At 48.5% G+C, this 24370-nt stretch overlaps 4 protein-coding genes across 4 annotated transcripts; 3 read left to right on the top strand and 1 right to left on the bottom strand.

Moving 5' to 3' along the window:
- The first annotated feature begins 165 nt into the window (after nucleotides 1-165).
- On the top strand, nucleotides 166-3087 carry BKA67DRAFT_549415 (ER-golgi trafficking TRAPP I complex 85 kDa subunit-domain-containing protein). Its single transcript, XM_046101583.1, has one exon. The coding sequence runs from the start codon at nucleotides 640-642 to the stop codon at nucleotides 2983-2985; it is 2346 nt and encodes a 781-aa protein (XP_045964996.1). The 5' UTR covers nucleotides 166-639; the 3' UTR covers nucleotides 2986-3087.
- A 774-nt stretch (nucleotides 3088-3861) lies between these two features.
- BKA67DRAFT_530949 (catalase-like domain-containing protein) lies at nucleotides 3862-4856 on the top strand (the record flags this gene model as incomplete). The annotated part of the gene is made up of 2 exons (XM_046099316.1): nucleotides 3862-3958; nucleotides 4027-4856. The coding sequence occupies 2 exons, from the start codon at nucleotides 3862-3864 to the stop codon at nucleotides 4854-4856; spliced, it is 927 nt and encodes a 308-aa protein (XP_045964997.1).
- Nucleotides 4857-16534: 11678 nt separating this feature from the next.
- On the top strand, nucleotides 16535-19607 carry BKA67DRAFT_68857 (uncharacterized protein). The gene is made up of 6 exons (XM_046109077.1): nucleotides 16535-16592; nucleotides 16643-16668; nucleotides 16752-16954; nucleotides 17045-17222; nucleotides 17291-18729; nucleotides 18781-19607. Exons 3-6 carry the CDS (start codon nucleotides 16922-16924, stop codon nucleotides 19246-19248), a joined length of 2118 nt encoding a protein of 705 aa, XP_045964998.1. The 5' UTR covers nucleotides 16535-16592; nucleotides 16643-16668; nucleotides 16752-16921; the 3' UTR covers nucleotides 19249-19607.
- Nucleotides 19608-22108: 2501 nt separating this feature from the next.
- On the bottom strand, nucleotides 22109-23367 carry BKA67DRAFT_590098 (putative carboxyphosphonoenolpyruvate phosphonomutase; the record flags this gene model as incomplete). Its single annotated transcript, XM_046104552.1, has 3 exons — nucleotides 22109-22731; nucleotides 22830-22977; nucleotides 23038-23367. The coding sequence occupies 3 exons, from the start codon at nucleotides 23365-23367 to the stop codon at nucleotides 22109-22111; spliced, it is 1101 nt and encodes a 366-aa protein (XP_045964999.1).
- Nucleotides 23368-24370: the final 1003 nt, after the last annotated feature.

Raw genomic sequence — 24370 nt, forward strand, 5'->3', positions numbered from 1 at the left:
CATTGCAGCAGTCAGGATTTGTAAACAACGCGATTACCGTTATGTATTCTCAGAGTGACGCTAATGAAAACAGGGTTTTATGTACGTGTTTGGTCCTGAACGTTTTGCTTGATTTGTCAAGGGATAATAATATAATGCCTCTGCGATGGAGCATGACATGAGTTTCAAGGCCGTATTTCCCTTGGCTTTCGGGGACTTTGGCCACCGAAGCTCCGATTAAGTTAGCTAACCTAGGTTAGTTTGCTGTGGGTTTAACCATTAACTGTGACTTACAGTAGAAGTCTTCAGAAGCGACGATCAAGTGACATAGTTCGGTTAAGACGATAGGAATTGAAGGGTTCTTGCGTCTGTACCCAACACAACGACTCAAGCTCGGCATTCCTGTACCTTTTGTTCTTTGAGTTGATTAATGACTTCTGCAACGTAGTTAGATTAGAGGCCTCGATGGTGCTAGCTGATGTCTATCACTGATGCAGCTTATTCTACTGGACCTTAACCTTAGTCTTACAATAGTACTTACTGAACTCCCAACTCGACGCCATTGTCTTGCTCCTCCTTGCAACTAGCCCTATAGTAAATCCTACGAACGAGCGAGCGACAATTGCAGATGCCACCGTTGCCAAACGCACAAGAAGAGTCATGACGTCCAGTTTCGACCATGACTCCCCCACAGAACCCCTCGCGACGCCTCCTTTGGCAGCATCATCCGCCGCCGTGAAGGTCCAGAAGACACGAATATCCTCCATGGAGGGCACGCCACTACCCCTTACCCAATCCGAGACTACCCTGCCCATACGAGACCGCCGGTCGCATCCGGCGGCGGCTTCTCTCTACGCCTCGACGTTGTCGCCTCCTGGTTCGCGCTCGCAGTCACCTGCTGGCCGCCCGGGCTCACGGTTTTCGTCAGGCACAGCCTCCATCTTCGGTACTGTGGGCTCGAACAATGCACGAGCGCTCATCGAAGGCGCAGGCGATAGCCCCGGCGATCCTTTGAACCTTCTTATGCATGCCTTGGCACCACATGTTGCCGTCTATGCATCTGACGATACCGAGCAACTTGTGAGAGAGAAGGGATTTGACCAAGGCCTGTGGCAACTTCTCCGACCCTTCGGCGAGCGCGTACAAGGCAAGGTCATCATCAGGGACAGTAATGGATCGAGCCGTGCATACGAGGACTATTCGATACACTTTGTCAGGTTTGGCAAGGGCATAGAACATCCCGAGCCAGCTGTGGGAGGACTTAAGACAAACAACACTGCAGGGGTGACTGGCACTGGAGAGAGAGTACACACATCAAGCCATGGAGCGAGGCTCGCAGACGTCGGCGCCGTCGTGAATCGGCATCTCGACTACGCGGAAGAGGCGGCCCCGAGCTCTTCACAAAGCCCAATAGCTACGAAACACGGCCTGGATATCGATATACCATCACCCTACTACTCACTATACCTGCGCCGCTTGTTGTCTGGATTGTCCATTGCGCCTCATGAATCGTTTGCTCATCCAGTCGCTTGTGTAATTGCAATTAGTTCACGTAATGCAGCTCCTATCGAGACGCTTAGGAAGTTGTATAACGATTCGAGCTCGGGAGACAAACGAATGCCAAACTGGGTCGATTCGGAATACTTGCGCTATTACGTTCTGGTACATGACGAGGAGAAGGATGACATCACTAAATCAATGTCATTGTTTGACCAGATGAAGCGAAATCTAGGTCTACACTGCCACCTACTCAGAATACGGGGAACCCACAGTGCTGCGACAGATGACGACAGCATACCATTGCCGACCAGTGAGTGGATGTCAGCTTCGGAGGAGCTGGCCAACATCCGAGAGCACGACGAACAGGGGGATTTCGATGATCTGACAAGATATATATTTGAGTCCGATGCTACCGCGATCCGAACTTTTATCCGAGAGATGGTCACACAATCTATAATTCCCACGATGGAGCGGCATGTGTCAGTTTGGAACGATCAGGTTGCGTCAAGGCGTCGAGGTGTCACGGGACGTCTAATGGGTCTTACCCGGCGTTGGGGTTTTGGAAGCAGCTCTAGTTCGAAAAGCAGCAGCCAGCCTTCCGGGAGTAATTACGATACCTTGGGTTTCTATCGTCAAGATACGCCAGAAGCCATCATGCGCAAGTTGGCCGATTATTCATTCATGCTTCGCGACTGGAAGCTCGCATACTCGACCTACGACCTCCTTCGGGGTGATTTCATGAACGACAAAGCCTGGAAGTACCATGCGGCTACAAATGAAATGGCTGCTCTGAGCTTGCTCATCATGCCCCAAAACTTGAACGCCAAGATGCGTGCTGAGACTATCGATACCATGTTTGAGGCGGCTTTCTATTCCTATGTTACCCGTTGCACCTCTCCTTACGGGGCAGTACGGTGTTTGACTCTCGGGGTTGAGCTCCTCCGTCTTCGAGGAGGATCAAGTATCGATGATGCTGCAAAATGGGGTGTGCGCCTTCTCGAGAGCAAGATTTTGGACCCCATTGGTGACGCTCTCATCAAGGAACGCCTAGCCGTTTGCTATGCCTCAAAGAGTGGTTTGGGCGCACAGAACCTAGGTAGTCGCAGACGGAAGTCGGCGCTATGGAGTATCCTTGGTGCAGATGCTTGGTTGTCACAAACGAAATACATTCAAGCCCAGCGTTGCCTCAACGAGGCGCGTAGGATGTACAGCGATCTACCAACGGACTATGGCATTGACAAGTTTGAGAAAGCAAGTGCATTTATGCTAGGCATCGGACAGCGCCTAAATGAGCAATTGGAGGCTGGCGAACATGGCCGGGACTCACTCGGCGATGACGATGAAACAGTGGACGAGGAAAGCGAAGTCCTGAATACAAGAGGTCGAAGAATGAGCCTAGCCGGCTATGCAGGTGCTCCAGTACCAACACTAGAGGCTGCGCCGCTTGGGAATACAATTTTAGGGCAAGAAGCAAATGACCAAAACCCGGATGACGACTTTGGATAAGTGGCAAGAATTATAGAAGAGATTGCATAGACCAAGCATACATGCAATAGAATACCAAATCAGTATGAATTTCAATCCTCTTGGTAATACACAAGTCACAGGAAAAGATGCGGCTCGGTTTTCGGGCTTAAAGGTATACCTATTTCACTACATCCACAGTGATTGTGATTGCTCAATGGCTTCATCAAGATCCTGTCGACGGTCCTTATTTGGATGATGATTTTGCTCGCTAAGTCAAGCAATCCCAATTATCACCACTGCAGTCAGCAACAACTCGCTTCTTGGTAGTCATCCAATCACAATGAATCGCTTGAATATCAGTGCTGCCAACGCTGAGTAATCCACCAACCCGGATTCAACCTTCGGATACACGCAGAGGCCGGCATCCAATCAAAAGCTGACGATAGCTTTGATCACCTTGTAAGCCATCCGCAAGCGAATTTCCCATGCTTTCCAGACCCCGCTGTAGCCTTACGAACCCCTGCAAAATCGGTTGTGGTAGGGATGCTAGAAATACTGAGCCCTGTTCAAAGAAGCAGGCTCGAGGCGTACTTATTAAGTGGACAATACACTGCGCCCGTTTCGGGTCCTTGTTGATGTACTCCAGGCATGCTATTGGTGAGCTGAGCATGAAATTGCGTGCAAAATGACATGATCTGGCATTGAACCTACTAGCTTCCGTCATCGATGGCCAGGAGGCTTCTACAAGACCCTCTCATGGTGAAGGGCTCCAAGGTATAAAGAGACTGAAAGTCTCGCACACTGAAGTAATTTACCTAATGCGCCTGAGAGACGGGTTAGTGACCGTCGCTCCACTTTTGTCTTACATTTCTACCAACCCAAACACCAGCCGAGCTCAGGCAATACAACGATAAGATGCCTCAGCCTGATGACAGAAAGGTCGTTGAGACCAGCAAGGCTATTCTCGAAACAATGCACGAGATATTTGGACCACAACCGAGTTTCCGACCTGGTGAGTAGCATGATATTATGGGTGAAATGGATAGCTTTTTGTCATAAAATCCTAATATGATCACTCAGCCCATGCCAAAGGCGTTCTCCTTAATGGAACTTTTACACCAACAGAGGCTGCCAAATTACTCTCCAAAGCACCACACTTCAACAATCCCTCAACCGCCATCCTAGCTCGCTTTTCCAACTCGACCGGTCTTCCTCAACTTCCTGACACAGATCCCAACGCCAACCCGCGCGGTTTTGCTATTCGGTTTAAGTTAGCAGAAACACCACGCCGCGTGCACACGGACATCATCACGCATTCAGTTGACGGATTTCCAGGAGCTGACGGACAGGAAGCCCTTGAATTCTTCAGTGCTATAAAGGAAAACAAGGTTCCCGAGCACCTAGCTTCACATCCCAATGCACTCGCATTTGTAACACTACCCAAACCGACCCCTACTAGTTTTGGCAAAGAGAAGTACTTTGGCGTCAACGCCTTCAAGTTTGTCTCCTCGGAGGGCAAGGAAACATTTGTTCGTTACCGTTTCCTGCCCCTTGCTGGCGAGGAGTACCTTGGCGACGCGGCACTCAAGGACAAGACTCCCAATTTCCTCTTCGACGAAGTTCCAGAAGTGCTCAAGAAGGGACCGATTGAGTTTACGTTGGCGGCTCAAATTGCCGAAGAAGGCGACATCACTGAGGACAACACTGCCAAGTGGCCGGCAGAGCGTGCGGTGGTTGAGCTGGGAAATATCAAGCTGAATAGTATTGCGGAGGGTCAGGTCGCTCAGCAGAAGCAAATCATCTTCGATCCCATCCCCCGTGTTGAGGGCATTGAGGCTTCGGACGATCCGCTCTTGCAGGTTAGAGCTAGCGTCTATTTGCTCAGTGGCAAGGAGAGGCGTGCTGCCTAGGGTGTACTTTTTGCTCTTGTGGAAACCGTGTATCGATGTGGAACTTGTATAGCTCGGTACACGATGGAGGTCGTTCTTTGCAGATCACGAGCTTTCTTGTAGTATGCCTTCAGAACTCTGTGTCTTTTTCGACGAGGCAGGTACCATTGATTGGTTCCGTCCCCGCAACGAAGCCTGGTTGTTAGCATGAATTTCGAGCACCGGAATTCAGACATTGATTTTCGAAGAAGTGGTTTCACTACCAGCCACGCCGTTGAAAGCAGGAACTAGTATAGTTGGCTTTGACTCCTGAAATCATGAGTATTGTTAAACTTGATCTTTTCAATAATATATTATGCTGTTGTCTTTTCTTGATAAGCATGGGTTCTTCTTCGATATTCTGGATACTTCTGTTCATCCCGTATAAACTAATAGAGGGTTTCACACCATGTTCGAAGCTACGTGAAGTCGTGTATCCACTGTCGGCCAAGATTGTCTCGTCGAAAGCCTGTGTAATGGTCTGAATATTATGTACACAGGAGACGAATTACTGGCTGTCTGTACAAGATGGCTACTATCGGTTCTACCTTTACTTCGAAATTCGATCGAATACGATATTACAACGTGCCAAATTATTACGACATCAAGAGGCATTGAAGTAACCAGAAGGCCATCATCACAACCAGCGGTGCTGTAGGTCGGCTCTTGGCTCAATCTACAAAGAATCTGCAATGCTAAAGTCATCTACTGACCGCTTCCCAGTCAGACATTAGCCGGGGCCTGATGGCACCACGTTTCAAAGGATGGCTGGATGACTTGTTCGAAAGCAACGACCAAGCTGGGCTTGAATTAGGTATTTCACCGTTCTCCGTATGCATAACTAGCGAGTGACTCTAAGCAGGCCAACACCATAGGCCCCAGTGCTACCTACCTTCATGCAGACGTAGCTGAGTACAACACGCAGGCTGCGACCGTTCTGACGGCATGGAAGGACTGAGGTCATATTGATGCGCTTCTAGCTAATGCCGGCACCATGGGCTGGTCGTCCATATACATCCTCTCGCATAAGTGACGTTGCCGCGGAAGACATCCCGCATGCGCCCGGCACGAGCTGTACAGACATTGACGACAAGGGATTCGCGTACGGTACGTTGATAGCGATTCATTTCCCATGCGCCACAACAGTCCAAAGTGCGGCATGATAGTCGGGACGGTAAGTGCGGCCGGTGTTTGCCCACACCCTACGTATGCTCAGTACAACGGCCGTGAAGGCGGGAATGATCAACGTTGTGCGTGGTTTCACGGATGTGTTGAAACTGGAAGGAGGGCATCGAGATCAACGTTGTGTGTCCCGGCCTCGTGGGCGACTGACAGCGCTCCGCCTGAGGTGGTCGTTACATTCGAGTAGAAGTACTTGACTCGGGTCCAAACCGTTGTGCAAGGTTACGGCCGCTTTTTTTATGAGTGTGATGAAAGGTACGGCGTTGCCGTAGAAGCTACGCTGGGTTAAATCATGCAGTTAGCTCCTTGGTTGATGGCAAACAGAAAGACGAGCACCAGAAGTGTTATGGTTCGGGATTCTTTATTCAAGCAGATGCATGGCGAAAATAGTGGACTACCAAGAGCAGTTCTGTAACTCATAGGAACTACGGTGATAGGTCCCCTGATTAATGCATTGGATCTGATATACTTCATCAGTTAATTTCTGTATCTGAAGACTGCTGTGGTCTCTTATATCAAATAGCATGTAGTCATCACAAGTCAGTAGAACTCAGTATGAGCGAGAATAGTGACAGTTATCTGGAGACGTTTGACGTTTATCACGCATGTCTAGTCTTCCTCCATGTCAACTAAGGCACGGAGAAACTGGATCAACACTTTTCTTCTAAAACTGTCTAAGCTACGCAAACGGGTGCGATGCGACAGTCTTTCCCTATAAGCCGTTTGCCATATGGCTTCAGAACATATGTTTCTGTTTCCCGAGCTGTCAACTTGTGTATAATACAATTCATCTCCCGTTTCTATTGACATCTTGCCACTAGTTGTTGTGCTGACAGGAAAGTTAACTTGAACCGTCAGCGATCACGATAAAGAATAAATCTATTGTGACCTTAAAGGTGACCATCAAAATCAGCTGTCTGCTCTCTATTACGGGATCCACAACTAGTAAGCTGAGCTGAGATCTAGGTTGTCAATGACAAACAATGGCTACAAAAGAACCTCACCGTGGATGCGAAAAAGAATTAAAAAATTCGCTTGATCAGATGAACGGTCGAAAAGAGACTTAGATCGACGGAGAGGAGGGACGGAATCCCCTTCGCAAGCTTGGGTTTCAGGCGGGAAGGTCTCTGCGAGCCGTGCTGTCAGCCTCCCTCTCACGATCTTGAACACTCGAAGCGCCTTTCCCCAAACTTTCGTCAAATCATCATCAGCCCGAACACAAATCTCACGCAACTTGCCCGAACAGCACGATTGGAGATGTGTTAGTTCGAGTATGATGCTCGGTCCCGAAACAGAAGGAAATCATCATAGCATTCGCGCACAGATGGTATTTCTCCTTTGTCTTCATTGTCGTCGACTTTTGCAACGAACTAAGTTAAATAGTGCCGAGCATATATCCTCGAGGCTGTCCCCTACAACAGTTACATGTAGCCCAAGTTACTCACGGGTACCTTGCCGTAGTCAAAATAAACCTTCGAGTCTATGATGGGTACCTTACTGCTGTGAGGAGGAAAGCTTTTATGCTATGCCCACGATGTGATGATGATGGTGCGTACAAGCTCTAGCTTTTCGCACGCAGCACGGGCTATCTAACTTAGTGCCTCTGAGTTCGTGGCCCCTGATAACTTACGGGTTAAGGTTCATGAAGACCGAACCTTGACGATTTTAATATCTACTTTCGATTAGAGTGAACATGCTTGTTTCAAAATAGGACAGGTTTAGTCTAACAGGCGTGCGGAGCGTGGCAATCGGATATGCAATGACCCATTCAAGCACTGCTATCTTAATTGGAAGCATAAATCTTAACAGAACCGGCTAGTCGCTGGCTTTTCAGTTCAAGCCATCGTGCAGGAGACATGAGCTGGCACCTACTTAGTAAGAGCCTCGGCGTGTGAGTTGGCGCCATCACCGGAGTTTCCCAGAAAAAGCAATGAAGACGGCCCCCAAAAAGATCAACTTCGCAGGCGCCTCCCCATATCAGGATGGTCAGGTGACCCCTGCATAAGCTCGCCAATAGACACACGCGGAAAGCGAATTCTGTCTGAGATTTCCTGCGTGGACCCGCGACTGGGGCTTCATCAGCGCCATGGAGCCAGCCCTCCATTGTTGCGAAGACTTTTGTCGGGCTCAAAGCAGGTCTTCCGAAGGGGCCGCAAGCTCTGTTGTTCCTAATCAGACGTGAATGCCACAAAAGAATTCACTTTGTGGCACAAAACCATAGCAACACTGCAAAAGGAGGTCCATCTTTCCGCAATTTTGCAGCTGCGGTGTCGTGGCTGACAGGGATAGGTTGCAATTCCCCGTAAGATCAAGCACCGCCTGATCCAGATCTAGCGATCCATGAGGGCCCTCAATGACGACGGCTACTTGCAGTCTCTCGCATCAAAGTCTACCAAGGAGATGGCCCCAAATACCGATGCTTACGTCGAGAAATTGTGTTACAGCGAGGGAACAATTATCGTAAAAGCTGGTCGTTATGGCGAACAGCGCAAGGCATAGGGGTACTTGCACAGTAACGAGCGCGTAAAGCAGCGGATGTGACGATAAGCAGACAATCGAAGCGGGAGACGTTGATCATTCCACGAGACTCCAAGACTGTCAGATGAGAGTAAACTCATTTCTAGGTGCCAGCTAGTCACGGGCCATCGACACATCGTGGAATATGTCCATTTGCTTCACATCGGGGATTGCGATCAACAACGAACAGCTAATGTTTGTGTTGAGAGTTGACGGAGCCGCTTTTTGACAGTTTTGATCACCTATAGCCAAACTCAAAAGACATGACCATCTCGGTCTTGTGAGATTGCTAGCCGGTCTTTTAGAGGAAGTACACCACCATGCTTTGTATATTACAGACACACGTTGTCCTAGTCTGCTTTGTCTGACCCAGCGGGCAACTGCAGAAGAGCGATAATGGATGTTGTCTCTTCTAGTTCCGCATACTCGGTAACCTAATTAGAACCAATCGATTGAGGTCACATTGCATAACCATGGCCTTGGTGTTGTCTCTGACTGGATTGCCGCAATGTTGGCTTTTGCATCCGTTATGCTGCAGGACTACACGACGAGGGCAAAACGTCACGTAAGCATGAAGTATACGATTAAACGACTTCGATTGATACAAAAAGTTGCGAGTCAGAATCGGAAAAACTTTTGAGTGGCTGAATCGTCATACGAGATGCATATGACCGGTGGACTACATGACTTCCAATAGCAACCATTTAAGGCGAATGCTGACCCGTGGGACATCGGATTGCCGAAGTGGAGCATATCGTAGATGTGCTAGGCCTACATTACGCTGTCCTTGAACTATTGCTATCCAGGGTCATTTTTATTGGGCCAAGGTAGGCTCGTTCGGTGTGTCCCGGGATTGATACCTCACTAAACCAACCGCCGCCACCACCTTTCCCATATCGTTTCTAGAACTTCTTCCAATTTATTGAATAGGCTCTGATTTGAGACACGAATTTGACAAAACCGGTTTATTTTACAGGCGAGTTCTACGCCGTGGTACACGTAAGCTTGGGCCCCAAAGATAGGAGGCCGCCACAAAATTTCCTCGAAGAATACCTTGAGAAATACTCAAGCATGTTTGTTACGCAGTTACACTGCAGCGCATAATGTCTCTTACGGGCGTAAATACAAACGAGTGTGATCGTGACACACCGCATTGCTGCAGGATCGAAAACAATACCAAGATGAGGTACATAAGACGGGTATATGCTCCAGACACGCAAATTGGTGGCACAAGCGAATCCGTATGAAGTTATGGAAGAGAGAGCATGTGTAGATATTGATGTATTGTTTATATATTCAGGAGGTGAAATTGTCTACTCTTCTTTCTTGGTATGAATATAAGGTACTAGAGGTCTACAAAGTGCAGGTAATAAGACAAGTGATATCTTATCCCGTGGACAGACTTTTTCGTAAGAAGAAAATCAACTGGAACAGGAAAGCTCAAGTAAGGTATTGGAGTTTGAGCGGCTGTAATACCCATGGCCGTAAAACTTGTGAGAACAACCTGACTTAAGTGATTCCGAGATTCACGATGTATTATGAAGGAATTCTAGTGGTACGTCGTAATAGTAAGATGTTGGGAATTCCCTTCACAAGCCCATAAGCGCGGCTGATCCTGCGCTTCATCTGACTATATCGATACAAATTCGACCATATATCTAGAAATGCTGCTAATTACTTCGCCTCATTCAACGGCAACACGCGTGCAATATGAATTCGAGATGAACCGAACCCGAAACCTACCACCCCGTTGGAATCCTCAATACCCGCAACGGTACAAGTAAGACCACGAACCGCAAGCCTCGTGGCCCAGAAACATCACCTCCCCCTCAATGGAGGGAAATAAAGGACTTTGTTTTTCTCTCTCTCTCTGTCTCTCTGTAGAGCTCGGAATAGTGAAACGTTTCAAGAGATACACCGGGTGAGTCTGCTGAGCTGGCCAATAAAGCCATCACAGACGTTGAGCACTAATATATCATGATACTACAGCGTGAAAAAATTAATCAAAGTTAGGTGATTATTGGCGAGAAATTTGCACCGTGCAATGTGGCCCATGCTATAGTGCGTAAGAGGTGAGTTTCGAAGAAAACAGTTCGGTGTGAGCCTGACATTGATTCATACCATTCGGACAGCTGCATCAACTCTGGGTTCCGACTGGCTAGGTCGAAACCTCAGTTCTGGAGATATTGTAAGTCAAATTTGTTGATAAAAGAATAAAGTGAAAGATCGCTGTGGAATATTTGGTATAGTAGAGTAACGATGTCCGGCCAACCAATTTGCTCTCCAATTTGTCGACGGTCGCTCTGTAGCGCGTGACACTCGTCTAAGCATGATTGTCGCTGTGATACCACCGCACAGCATGACGAGCTACTTGTATGATTAGAGTTCCAAATGTCAGGAATCGCAAGCTCGTGGGAGACCGCCAGATCTCAGGACACACTGTCCGCATGCATGATCTGATGTAACTAAGCGCTTTCCTTCGTTTCCTGTTACCGTTGTGGGCTAAGTCATCGTTAAGGACACTAAATGGATCCAATACTTCCGGATAAGAAGCTATCCCCATCACCTATACGAATGTTCTGGGATCTAGTGAGGCTGGCTAATGTAACGTACCCTCTCGGCATATAGATAGCATTTGGAACTCTATAGTACCTATTTTAATGCATGCATTAGAATTGACCCCTGCATTGGCGGCTCTTGAGCAAGGTTTTTGGAGCCGAAAATGGATATATCGGAGAGTGCTGCCGTCCCCAGTCAAGCACACAGTTCGAATCAACCTCTGAGACTTATCAAGGACTACCCTCGGCTTGAACCGAATGGCCTCGTCCCATGTTCCATGTGGCTGCATAGGTACTAGAAATAGTGTCTTGGCTCTACAAAAGTAGCCTCCATAATCAATCAAGAATTGGAGAAGCCCATGACGTGACTTGGGGCCCGAATGGAGGTTCTCGCGCATGCTACGAGCTGTATGTCGTATAGCATGTATGGTACCTCTGACAGATTTGGAGCCCTGACACCCGTTGAAGTCGGCATAGACTGTGCACACCCAATGGAAGACAACGTAGATGCGAACCGTGAGTGGTAGTGGCGTTCGTTTTGTCTCAGTCCGCACATGCGGTAGTATGCTCCCTAGCAGTATGACATTCCCAGCCTCTTTTCTTTTTCAGCAACGAAACTATGCGTGTTGGTTACTGGAAGATCTGAGTAATTAATATGGAAAATAATCTTGACAACAGTAGTGTGACTGTAGGGCTTTTTTGATTGATCATTGCATAATTCAACGCATATTGCCCTCCTACTACAGAGTCAATTAGGCTTTGAAACAAAAGGCAAGTGAAGCAGCGTGGACAACCTTCGAAACGAGGTAAGGTCCCGAAAACTGGCGCCACTTTGTTACCGGGTAATTGGGAGTGTCACATCTAGCGTTCCTTACAAGTACATACAATGCATAGTGCATGAAATTGAAAGAGATCTGATTCGTTGAACATGCAAAGCAGGATCGCGCATGTTACCGAGGAAGTTAGTGCCGATAGACAGACGACTACGTTGTCTTTTACTCGCTCAAGGTAACAGCCCTCCCGAGATACGTACAGTCTTGATCCAGCGTATTCCTGACTGTACCTACCGTACGATCGTGTGCAACGCCGGAAGACCTAGGAAAACCTCGGCCATGGAGACTGACAGGACGGCACGTAAGCCAATAACGAGAGCGGGCAAGTCATACTCATTCGAGCGGGAGTAGTGAGATTCCAGAAGAACATACAGTGACTGATTTGGACCGGGGACATTTGCTGCAATAAGTCATGCTTCACCAATCTAGCAGCTCCGGAGTGGATGCATACATAGCTAAGTCCACTTGACGGTCCCCATTTTCGCATAATGTTCATCCAATCCGCGGAAAGAGTACGGCCGTAGACCACGAAGGATTTGTATTGTAACGACCGAAGATCTTGATGAGAACTGAGCTTTCAAGGCGTCAACACCTTGCAGGTCGTGCAAAGTCTCGCTCAGTTAAGACAACAGAGGAGTACTGCAAAGGGGTGCGTTGTGTTGAGTTTCCAAGCCGAGGGTTTTGGTGCCTGGAAGTCAGTGTATTCTGTTACACTGTCGGGAAGCCTATGAACAGGCCTAATGTCAGGGCAAGCTACCCAACAACTCAAAGCGGCACCGTGGTGCTTTAAGTTTGATGCCATCGCTGAACCTAGGTGGCCACTGATGAGAGAATGACGAGGAGAAACAGTCCCCATTCTGAAAGACTCTACCTGAGGCATTCCACTTGGGGCAATAAGCTAGACTAGTGAAAAGACCGAACCTTGAATCTCACTGCTTGGCCTGCTTCGAGGCACTAACGTATGTACAAGTAGGCCCTACGGCGGGGTCAAGCGCGCTGACGGGTGATCAACCGCTAGATTACCGAGTCCACTGAGCAAGGTTTACCTCCCAGTGGTTAGGGGACGGGATCTCGCATGGCTGCCCCTGTCGGTTTTGGAGCCCTGGCAGTCTGGACGATTCAAGAGTTGAAGTCAAATCCTGGTTGCATTGCGTCTGGTCTCTGGGGTATCGTCCTCCCACCGTCCCTAATGAGCTGATTGATGTAGGCACGTTAAAACACCTCACCAACGAACCCGCAGCGTCACAACTAGAGTGGATGCTAGATTGAGTCGCAACGACAAGATGGCGCGTTCGAATTGAGCTACGGCTGTTTGCATGAGTAGGTTGGCTCCTATGCGCATCATGCACGCTTAGCAAGTTGCCGGCTCGTCTGATCTAATTCTGGGGCAGCTTAGGACATATCACGGATGGCGCATCTGCTGCTTGCATACTTTGTGTCGACCGCAACTGCGAGCAAAAGTACTTGCAAGATCTTGATACACTTCATATTTATAGTCTGGTATCACTAATTATGACCCAACTGTGTCACTCCGATTCCTAATATTGGGCGATGATTTTTTGCATCGCATCATGTATCTGATCTGCCTGGGACTTCTTATACAATTCGCCTGCAGATATGCTGTTCCAGATCAATGTCTATCTGCAGCAGGCATATGGAAGTAAAAGCCACTGGTTCGAGACGTCGCAATATCGAGAGGACGAGAATTTCCATTTATTGCTTCAGCTGAATAGCTCAAAGACTAGTTTAAGAAGTCGTCTGTTTCTGCCAAAGCATGATAAATCCGGCCGTTGTCTTCTTCGCAACCTCATCTTATCCTTTGGTTACTATTAATCGCAAACGTATTGGTCTCTGCGACTCGTCGCAAAGTCAGTCAGTCAGTCGGAAAAGTTTACCCACATATCTTACCGAGATTACATGCAGCAGTTACTCGAGTAACAAAGTCCTTATGATTGCAGGCTGCATACGGCTAGACGTCACTTGCATTTGGTCTGCGCCTGCAGGCATTGGAAAAAGAATCGCTGCTAGGTGATCATTCCAAATGCTCTGTTTAATCATCCACACTCTGTAAGTTGGAATTTCGGCTTTGTTCACCAGGTAGCGCGGCCCTCCCTTGAATCGCTAGTTTCGTCCTCTGCTTTCCTTTTCCCTCCAGACCATTATCATTACTCGCATTCCTAAGTGGGAAATGAATATGGCAATGGCAACATGAGGCGTCATAGTAGGCGCTTTCTAGGGCTTGTCCTATTAGCTTCGCATGCGGCAAACTGCACAGTCCGCCGAACTGAGCTTAACGTTGAAGTGACTTCAACGGCATCTTATGATAGTGCCATGCAGGTGCGCATAGCCCGTCTGCTTTCCCTCGAACGAGATGCGAAAATAGCGGCCAAAGCCCAGCTGCCATCTTTTCCCAACGTCAGGTTCCACACCTTCGGCGGCTGATGCATGTGTTCCGCTTACTCTGTTGTGCACTCCAGATGAGGTTATAGGCCGGTAACACCTTGGAAACGAATGCATTTCGAGCCATGGGTTCCGGACGTAATCGGGGTCACAACAAAGTACAGAGGGGATACATCTGCGAGAGCAGAGATTGGCGAAGTACAAGCAACCTGGCTGTCCTACCTCATCATACAGGGTCGCCAGGGGACCCCTATCCAACTTGCAGCCCACTACAGCCCGGATCCACGCGCGTCGCAGATCCTCCAATAGCTGCAGAAGCTTGCACCGGCTCTAGCCAATGACAGGTCTGAGCTACGACCTATTCGTGCGAAGTGCCCATCCTCCACCAGAACGCCCTCCGTTGAGATAGAGGTGTCATTCTTAGGTACACGGGCATTTACACTTTGAACTGACGGCTGATCTCTGCCAATGATGCTGGCAATTATCGGTGCTTTATCCGGACGCTCCTTGCTTTATGCTTTGAGTAATTCTGTCTCGCATGTTAGGGAGATGAAATGGTGCTAACTTTGTTGATACGCAGATTAGAGCACGACTGCCATAAGTTGATGGCATACCAAACGACGCCTCCAAGTACATAACAGATCCACGCCTTATCTTAGACGTCCCCGTCGCTTTACGCAGACGCCACGGGCGCTTGTGCATCATCACCACCTACTAGTCCTACTGGTAACGTATAACGCAAGATCTTAGCGTAGCTGTAGCTCAACTGTGAGTTCAGGAATCCCTGCTTGTCATCCCTCTGTCCCCATTTCAATCATGCGTGTGCTTTTTTTCATGTCCACCTACAAACATCCCCCATGATCAAGAGTCCCTTCGATCGACCCAAGGGACTTGTCCTTGCCGGCTGCCGTTCTGGACTAGCTGGCCCACTATATCCCGTCCGTCAGCTGTGGAGACTATCGCGCTTCTCTGGTACCTCCCATCATGTTCAGGAACTATTTCGCCGCATATACCTTACTTATTCTTTCCTCCTAAAACCTAAGACCCTTGCATTGATTTGCAGCTCTGAGACATGATTAAATCTCAACGGCCGGCTCATAGCTCATCCCTGCCAGATGCTATCTTCTCCACTATCTTACACCCATCTACGCCGACATAGAGAGTACCACTCCAAGTCTTACCCTGCACGTGCAGCACAGATTCCTGGAGAGGCGTGAAAAACAAAGATCCGTTCCTATTAGGCCAGATGGTCGCAGGAGGCTCCGGACATTTTACTTTCTGCCCACCGTCGGACCAATTAACGAAGGGGAGACACTAGGCTACATTGAAAAGAAACGCGGTGCATTTCTCTACGCAGACGACTACCAAGGAAAAAGGTACCTCGAGGGTAGTGCGTGGTCTCGACCGATCACAGGAATCTTGATGTCAAGCCCCATTACTTCAAATCGCTGAACACCACCATTCCGAGCGATGCTTTTCGTCCCTTCGCATCTTCATTCTTTATCTTCCCACATCCCCTTCTCATCTGTCCCAGGTTGAAAAACAACGTCTCACATATCCTCTACTTTCTGGAACTACGGAGTGTCCGTTTGCTGGTGGCCATTTATCCAGCCGACTTGATTCTTTGGTTCGTCTGCCTCTTCGATTGTTAGTTCTACCTTCGCCCTTCCGTGTTTTCGGTTCAGTCATTTACTACACGAACCGCGCGGGAAGCGCGAACCATCTAGGAACCCGTCGATTCTGATTACAGCCTTCACTAACACGCCTTCATGCGAACAGGTTCGGGCTACCTGCATTTTTCCAACGGAACAGATCCCCACTACTCACTCGCACCATTCGTCAAAGTAGTCAACTTCAAGTGTCAAGCTTCAATTACTCTTTGTTCGCAGAAACACCAGGTAAGAACTCAATCTCTACCTTGTAGTGCTCAATGATGTGAGGTCTTGGGATGTCGAGCATACTCTAACATATGCTGCAGAAAGAAAGCGCCAGTCCCAGGCTGACCTGTCATTGTATAGCTGTTTCAAGCCTGCTTCTCACGGTGGGGAAGGAAGGTTTTGAACACTTCCATCTTCCGAGACTCGACTCACTTAGTTTGTCAACGACCCGTGTGGACCAATGAGCACTGCCGCGGCATAAGTTTACTCTATCAACTCTGTCATCAAAGACGTAGATCTGGGCGTAGAAAGAGATCCGGCTCTATTAATTTCCCGCAAGAAGTCAGAAACGTGTGCAACTCCCTGGCCCTCTACTGGAATTCAAACTAATCACCTCTCAGTACTCTCAAAAACGCCATCGGCCAATGTGAGTCGAATTGTTTCACTTTTCTGCCAGGCCAACAGAAGCAATACCATATCTTCCAAACACTTGCCAAAGGTTTACCTCAGACACACTGAACACTCTACGGATCAATTTGATCGATCACCCTGGAGAACTCAAGCTCCAAGCTGTCAGATCCAACCTATTTTCACAACACCCTTCCCGAAACAGGTGCTGCATCAGATTTTCGTAGGGTCAGAACCATACACCACACTGGAACCCTCAACCATCAGTCTGGATGTCTACCACAAAGTACGGGTATACTTTCGAGGTGAGTCATCGAAAGATCCAATATTCCCGTCGTTGATGTTTTGTACACTACCGATTTTGGGAACAATAACAGCGCTAACAAGTTATCTAGCCTCATTTCCATCCAGATAGGCCAATAATAATCGATCCAGACGTCGAGTCTCCAGAGACTGTGGCCCTGAGATACGAGGAAGAGGCGGCGAGAGCTAGCGGTGCAGGCCACCGTGGAGACTCGCCTGGACTTCTTGGCTCATCTGCCTATCCAAAGTCGCAACAACCCCAAATGCACGGTATGTTCGCCATCTACATTGATCTTGTACGATACAACGAATGAGTGACCCTAATATTGGCGTTCCAGGATTCGAGTCTTCCAGAGCATACCAGGACCCGACCTACCAATATCCGACACAGTCTTTCCCATCACATCAGAATGAAAATGTCGCTGCCCATCTGAATCAGCTGGCTTTTGCAGCCAATAACTCGGCCAACTCCTATGTGACTCCAGTCTTACCAACAGTGATATCCCCTTGTGAGCCAAGCTCTGGAATCAACGGGACAAAGGTGATGATCAAGATCTCATCTCCTTACGACTTGGTCGCGGCGACAACCCGATTCTATCTTTCCTTTGGCCAACAACGATGCACTGCACACGCGGTGAGAGACCACCAGGACACCAGTGGGCTTGGGTATATAGTAAGTGGAAATGCACCACACTTCAACGACACGAGGAGCGGGAACTTCAGCGTGCCTTTATCATTGTCGGTTGATACTCCTGAAACGCAGGGCACAACGACTCTTGACGCTGGCACGTTTACTTATCATGACAGCCAAATCGGACCAGCTGATGCAGCACCTGAGGATATCACGCGCTCCAAAGTATCACAATCACCTGAGCATAGACAGGATACACCAAAACAGGACCATCATCGACTCCAGGAGACTGGCACAAATACTTATGGCTACCCTTCGGAAACCCAACATGCTCCAGAGCCAAACTATGATCCAAGCTTTGCAAACGCTGGCGGCAACGGTACTATGATGGCAACTTACTCGCGCTCTTCGTACACAGATGACTACACTCGACACATCCCACCTCCAATAAAGACCCCCTCGCTATGGGGTAATTACGGCCCGTCCCTGACTTCCATTCGAAGCCCGCCGACGTTGGGCCATACGACACACACAACGATTACTCGGCCCAGCATTGCGTCTCTTCCAGCGCCTGCATCCGCAAATCCGCAGCTCGTTCGTACTAGCACGTTGCAGACGTCTGGATCTCCGAGTGCATCTTTCAACCCTTATGCAATGTTTCAACAGTCAAAGGCCAAGCTTAACATTGTCGGCGACCTGGAATCTATGGCACAGTCGTGGACCACTGAAGAATGCGACAACCGCAGACGAATCGTTCTTTTCAGAAAACACCAGCAAGGCGCCACCCTTACAGCCACGTTCAAACCAGTGAGCGTCAACGAAAGACCACCCAATAGTATCTGTATCAGCTGCATATATTGGGCAGAGAAGGGCGATTGTTATGTCACCAGCGTCGACACCATTCATCTATTGGAGCAACTAGTTGCAGCACCGGCTAGGTTCACTGTGGAGGAGAAGAACAGGATCCGTCGCAACCTTGAGGGCTTCCGTCCCTTGACCGTAAGCAAAGCAAAGCCTGACAGCGAGGAATTCTTCAAAATCATTATGGGCTTTCCAAACCCAAAGCCGCGCAACATTGAGAAAGATGTCAAAGTCTTCCCGTGGAAAATCTTAGCTCAGGCGCTCAAGAAGATCATCTCGAAATATGTAAGTAACACACATTGAGCTGTTACATGTGACACGACTGACACACCGTAGTCGGCTTCGCCTTCTTCTCAAGTTGGTCCCAGTGCTGGCCATGTGATGCTCACTGGCAACCCAGGCGTTGGGCTCTATCATCACCCACAACCACCACCAACCCCCAGTGAGAGCTCGTATGGCCACCATGATCATCATAATCTCACATCACCACGATCGCTGTCGGGCAGTTCTGCAGGCACGGGATGGAATACATACACCGCGCGACCTTTGTCCCCAAGCTTGAAGTCGCATTCACCGATAACAGGCGGCATCCGCATCCCAAGCCTGTCTGGATTCGGCGCAAACGACGGTAGACATGGCACATCATCAGGTTACGGCATGGCCTCACAGCCCCAGCCCCGTTGGGACCCAGTGAGTACAAATGGTTACCTTGACGCAAGCGCTATTCCAGCGTATACGGGTCATCACCACCAGAATCAGGTGTACAGTGCAGGCGGATATGCAGATGGAGGCCAGCGAGCGTGACGCCAACCAACCGACACGAGGTCGAGAACCAGGCTAGGAGACCTATTCAGGGTGTGAACTGATATCACGGGTGACTGATTAATGTGGGCCTGCTGCAACGACGCGTCGGCCTGGAATGTCATTGCAAATTCTGCAATGTCAACAAGCTGCGCCTCCTCAGCAATTTCCTGGCAACGTTGAAATTCAAGCCTTTGGTTTATGCATGCAGTTTGGACGGGCCTCAAACCGATGAAACTGCTACAGTAGACACCCCGTGGGTGCTGTGATGGTGGTCGCTTGTGGTGTCGCTGGTGGGGCATTCGCATTGTGTCAGGTGTTGTGGCGTTTGTGGCACACACCTATCAGAAGCCCAAGCACTACTCCATACACTTCGGCTTTCATGTATCCACGACCTTTCCACACCCACCCGTGGATAAATTATCCGACGTCGTTCTCCCGCCTATTCCGACCTGTCCTCGTCTCGGTTGCCCTGCTGACCTATTGGAGCGGATCCGCCATTCCTATATGTCCTTATCATGACTCTACGTCCTTCGAGCCCAGGCCTTCATGTCCAATGTCGATCGGTCTTGGCTGGATGGCTTACACCTATCCACATGACTTCGCAGGCTTTGGGGTTTCCACCAAGTATTCTGAGCGCTTTCAAATCGAGTTCTGACTTCTGACTACTATACCCCTGTTGGCTCTCGCCTGTGGCTAAACGCTTGTATCCTTGTACCACATGGCATGTCGGGATGTATACTATCCGGCCCTGCCATCTGTCCCGCATCGTTCCCGAGACTACCAGTTAACGACCAACCATTGGTCTGTGTTTTTCAGGTTCTGCCCTGAAACTGTTAAGCAGGGCGTCATGACTCGGCTTCCCTTTGGGACTAGTCGCATACCTATGCATACATGTATATGCAACGCATCACAAGCTTCACATTTCCTTTCTCATCAATCGCAATCATATGATCCATTTGGGCCCAGCTTATTAACGACACGGTCGTCAACACATCTTAAGAACTCGGACGCTACCCTTGGGCGTGTGGGGCATTTTATCCTTGCATGTACTTTTTGTTACACATTATCACTTTTGTCATTTTCCGGGAGGGTGTCTTTTTCCTATATTTCTTCGTTTTCTTTACTGTCGAGTTTTATTTACGACTTGTTACTCATTACTTAGAGTTCGCGGGGCGTATGTACTAGTTGGCCACTGAGTGGCGGATGTGGTAGAATGAGCTTGGCGAAGGTTACTCTGGCTGGACTATGGTACGGATCAGGCTCAGGCTCAGGACAAGTACACAGGACTGGACGGCGCATATACTGGCCCTAGGGACTTTGGGTTGGTTGATTAGCATTATACCCGATGACTGCTTTGAACCTGCTAGAAAAAAAATACCACACTACAGGACCTGGTGCATTAGAGTGAGTTGAGATACTCCGAAGATCGTTCTAATCGAGATGGTACAGGAATACCATGAGAAATAAAGAACAGGATAGGAAGTTTCGAATAGCTGGAGTTGGGAATCAATACTTGCTTACTACAGGCACCACACATTAATCATAATATTTAAGCGCCAAGTTACTCGCTTTTAAGCAAACAACGCCCTAAAAGATTGATTAGATGCTTAGGCAAGTGGCTGTCGCCTTCACTTGCACAAACGGCGCTTACGGCATGTCTCATTTGTGTTGCCTGCATCGTATCATCTACAGAGTCGCCAAACTTAAATAACCACCGACACGTAATTTGACGACTGCATGGGTCTTCGTCATATCTATGGCTTACGGTATCAAAATGTATTATGATAATATCTTATTAAAGAATTGAGCTGCACAAGACGTACTATGCCACTCCCTCTCGTGTTTTCTTTTTACGTCAGAGTTCATTGCGTGTTACGGTACCGCTGTGAACATTTCTGACATGACCCGCCAAAAGCCATCCGTCTTGTATATTCCAAATCCTTCATACCACGCAACAGGCAATCCCAACACTGGCACCTCATCACCGCCAGGATATATTTTCTACAAACACCAATATCTACACTCATCCGCCTCGAATCGGCTGTTCGATTGTGTACGTTACCAGCGACGCTATAATGCTGACACCACTCGTCTCAAACGTAGATTCAATACCAGCTTCTCATAACGATACCGTGCAACAGTCAGCATGAAAGCTTCGCGATTGTTTTTGCCCTCACAAGAATCGCTGTGGCCTAGAATATGTTAAATCCAGGTATCTGGGTATAGTAGAACATAGAAAACTAAACGCACGCATCACCATAGTATGTACGCTGGTGGCTATATGTGCTAGTATACCAATAGTATGGTAGTTATAATCACGAGAAGGTATTTGCGTCACAGAAGTAGCGCTCAAGGTGGCACTTAGGCACACATAAACACTGAGAGCATTGCCATAAAGTCTGGTCAGGTATGATGAGCTTCAAGATATAACATGCCATATAAGTTTGATACAATGGTTTGCAGACCTAATACTGTTCAGGACTCTTAGGGCCTATCAGATCTTGTCGTACTCAACAAGATTATATCGACTCAAAGATTACTCTGGTCTAGGTGTCGGAATTGGAACGCGAAATAAAGCTAACTTGTTGTTGTCGTGTTGTATGACAAACATGACGGTACTTGTGTCAGATATGATGACTGATTTTCACTAATGCTAAGCGTGGTAAGTAAACAGTAAAAAGTGGTGAAGCCTAGTATCAAGTATAATGAACAACCACTGTTAAAATTTTACAAAAGAACGACTATACAATTCATCAAAGATCAGAATACAAAGGGAAGTCTTTGAAAGCAAAAGAGCGCCTGATCTCCCGGGTTCCTCCCAAGTAACTCTTGGGGCCTTCCATTCAATCACGTCGTCGATTTAAACTCCCTCAGCAAACGAAGCACCCCCTGCGTTCATATCAACAGCCATACTGTGCTTGAGCCCACAGACCTCAAAGAGTTTGACTGGTGTGATATTCTCGGGTGTCCCTACAACACCCTGGGTCTTCAATCGAAGAAGCGTGTCGCGAATGGCGATATAGGCAGGAGCCAGTGTTGCAAAACTGAAAATGATGATTCTGAACCCCATGTCCCGCGCTTCGTCCACGGTTATGGTAGGGCTCTTGCCATTCTCCACAGAGTTGAGCAGTAGGGGCCAAGGTGCCAAGTCCTTGACGGCTTGTGCTGCCTGCTCCTTGGAGGTGAATCCCTCGAGGAGACCAACGTCCGCACCTTCTTCCCGAGCCGCCCGCAGCCTCGAGATGCACTCGTCGTAGCCCAGCGACTGAAGTGCATCGGTTCGTGCGATAAGCACGAACTCGGACTGCAGTCGGACGCGGGCTGCGTGCGCTGCACGGATACGAGCAAGGTATTCTTCACGCGGGACAACCTTCTTCCCGCTCAGGTGACCGCAGCGCTTCATCAACACCTGGTCTTCCAGATGAGCACCTGCTACGCCAGCCCGAATATATTGCTCGACTGTCCGTGCTGCCATGATAGGACCTGTAGGAATCTTAGTGACCTTTCTTTAAATGGGAGCAAGGCAAGTTGCATAGTGTAATCGTTGTGTTGGAAGGCGATATTAAGTTTCAATGACTAACCTCCATATCCTGTGTCCATATCAGCGATCAGAGGTGGGCCAAATGGGTCAAGGTTGGCAATCATTTCGGCGTTCTCCCGCATCTCGTGGAGTTGAGCAATGGCCAAATCAGGTTGTCCGAGTCGGGATGCGGTCGTGCCGGCTCCGGTCTATAATACAATTTGTTAACGACAAGCGTTCGTGATACCGCGCGAAGCTGGGTGACGTACCATATACATGGCGTTAAAGCCAAGCTCAATAGCCGTCCTTGCGGATAAGCCATCGTATACGCCAGGACATACAATCAACTCATTGGTCTCAAAGAGCATCTTGCGAAGCTTCTTTGCTCCTGATGTCGGTTGATGGACACTAGACGCGACATGATTGAGTTGAAGCCAGGTACTAGCTCCATTGGTAATGGCGGCCTTTGCGCCGTTGACATCGTGGACGCCGTTGACTCTATCAGTAGTGGAAGACGATTTGGTGAGCGGCTCTTCAAATACCTCAGCTGCGTTGATGCTGGATGGTAACTTAACATGCCCCGAAACTTGCTCAGACATAATGTCTGTTGCACTTTGGAGAATGGATGCGGAGACATGTTCGAGTCTTGAAACAGGATCTTGAGGCTGGAGCGTTGCAACTGACATGATGAATGATTATAAAAAAGTGCTACAGGGTCGATCCTTGGGGCGATGAGTCTGAGTTAAGATTATGTTCGGGTAGTCGTTGCTTAACCAAGATCTACTCGAGCTTGTTCGGGCTCCAGCCAATATTTATACAAATTTGGATACCTTCTTTCGCACCTTTGTCCCCATATTGCGCAAGTTATCGTCATCGGCAAGATCTTCGTACATACTGACGGTGTATCACAGGTCAACTACTTGTTTGCGATCCCTGCGAACTCGGCGCTTACGTGTCTTCGGGTGGTGTCTTATCAGCCAAGAAATAGTTGCTGCAGCACCATCTACGAATGTGTTTTTTGCGCATATATGCCAATGTCTCAGGTGGAGCAACCTGCCATTTGAAGATACATGATGTTCCTTTGAGCAGACCAGTAGAAACGCTGAGAGAACTGCCGGTAACACAAAGTCTTCGGGGCAAGCAGGCCCATTCATGAAGCCCTTCGCAACATGGTCAGCCCGATTGGTTTGTTTTTTTCCTGTTCATATCTAGCGTACTTGGCTGTTCACATTTCAAATCAAACAGAACTAGACACGAACTATAAGGGGTTGTTATTGGATAAGAGTATTGCATTTGTAAGCTACGTGGTCAGGAGATTCGTTTATAGCTGCGAAAAGAAACTGCCGGAAACATACAATATACTCCTTGATTGACATCGTCTAGCATATGAGAAGCGTAGCTTCTTAGGTACAGTTCCAGTTTTATTGCCAGGTACAGCCCGGAGTTGGAAATACGATCTCCTTTTGTGATTTCTTTTTGTATACATCGGCGGAATAGGAAATGCAGCCGGCTGCCACAGAGATAATTGTAGGTTGCGAAGACCCACTCTCCGCGGAATATCGACTACGTAAGAATCATGGTCGGATCGTATCTTCTCGAATA

Source organism: Truncatella angustata (genome assembly GCF_020726525.1).
Source record: "Truncatella angustata strain MPI-SDFR-AT-0073 chromosome Unknown BKA67scaffold_1, whole genome shotgun sequence".
NCBI classification, from domain to species: domain Eukaryota; kingdom Fungi; phylum Ascomycota; class Sordariomycetes; order Amphisphaeriales; family Sporocadaceae; genus Truncatella; species Truncatella angustata.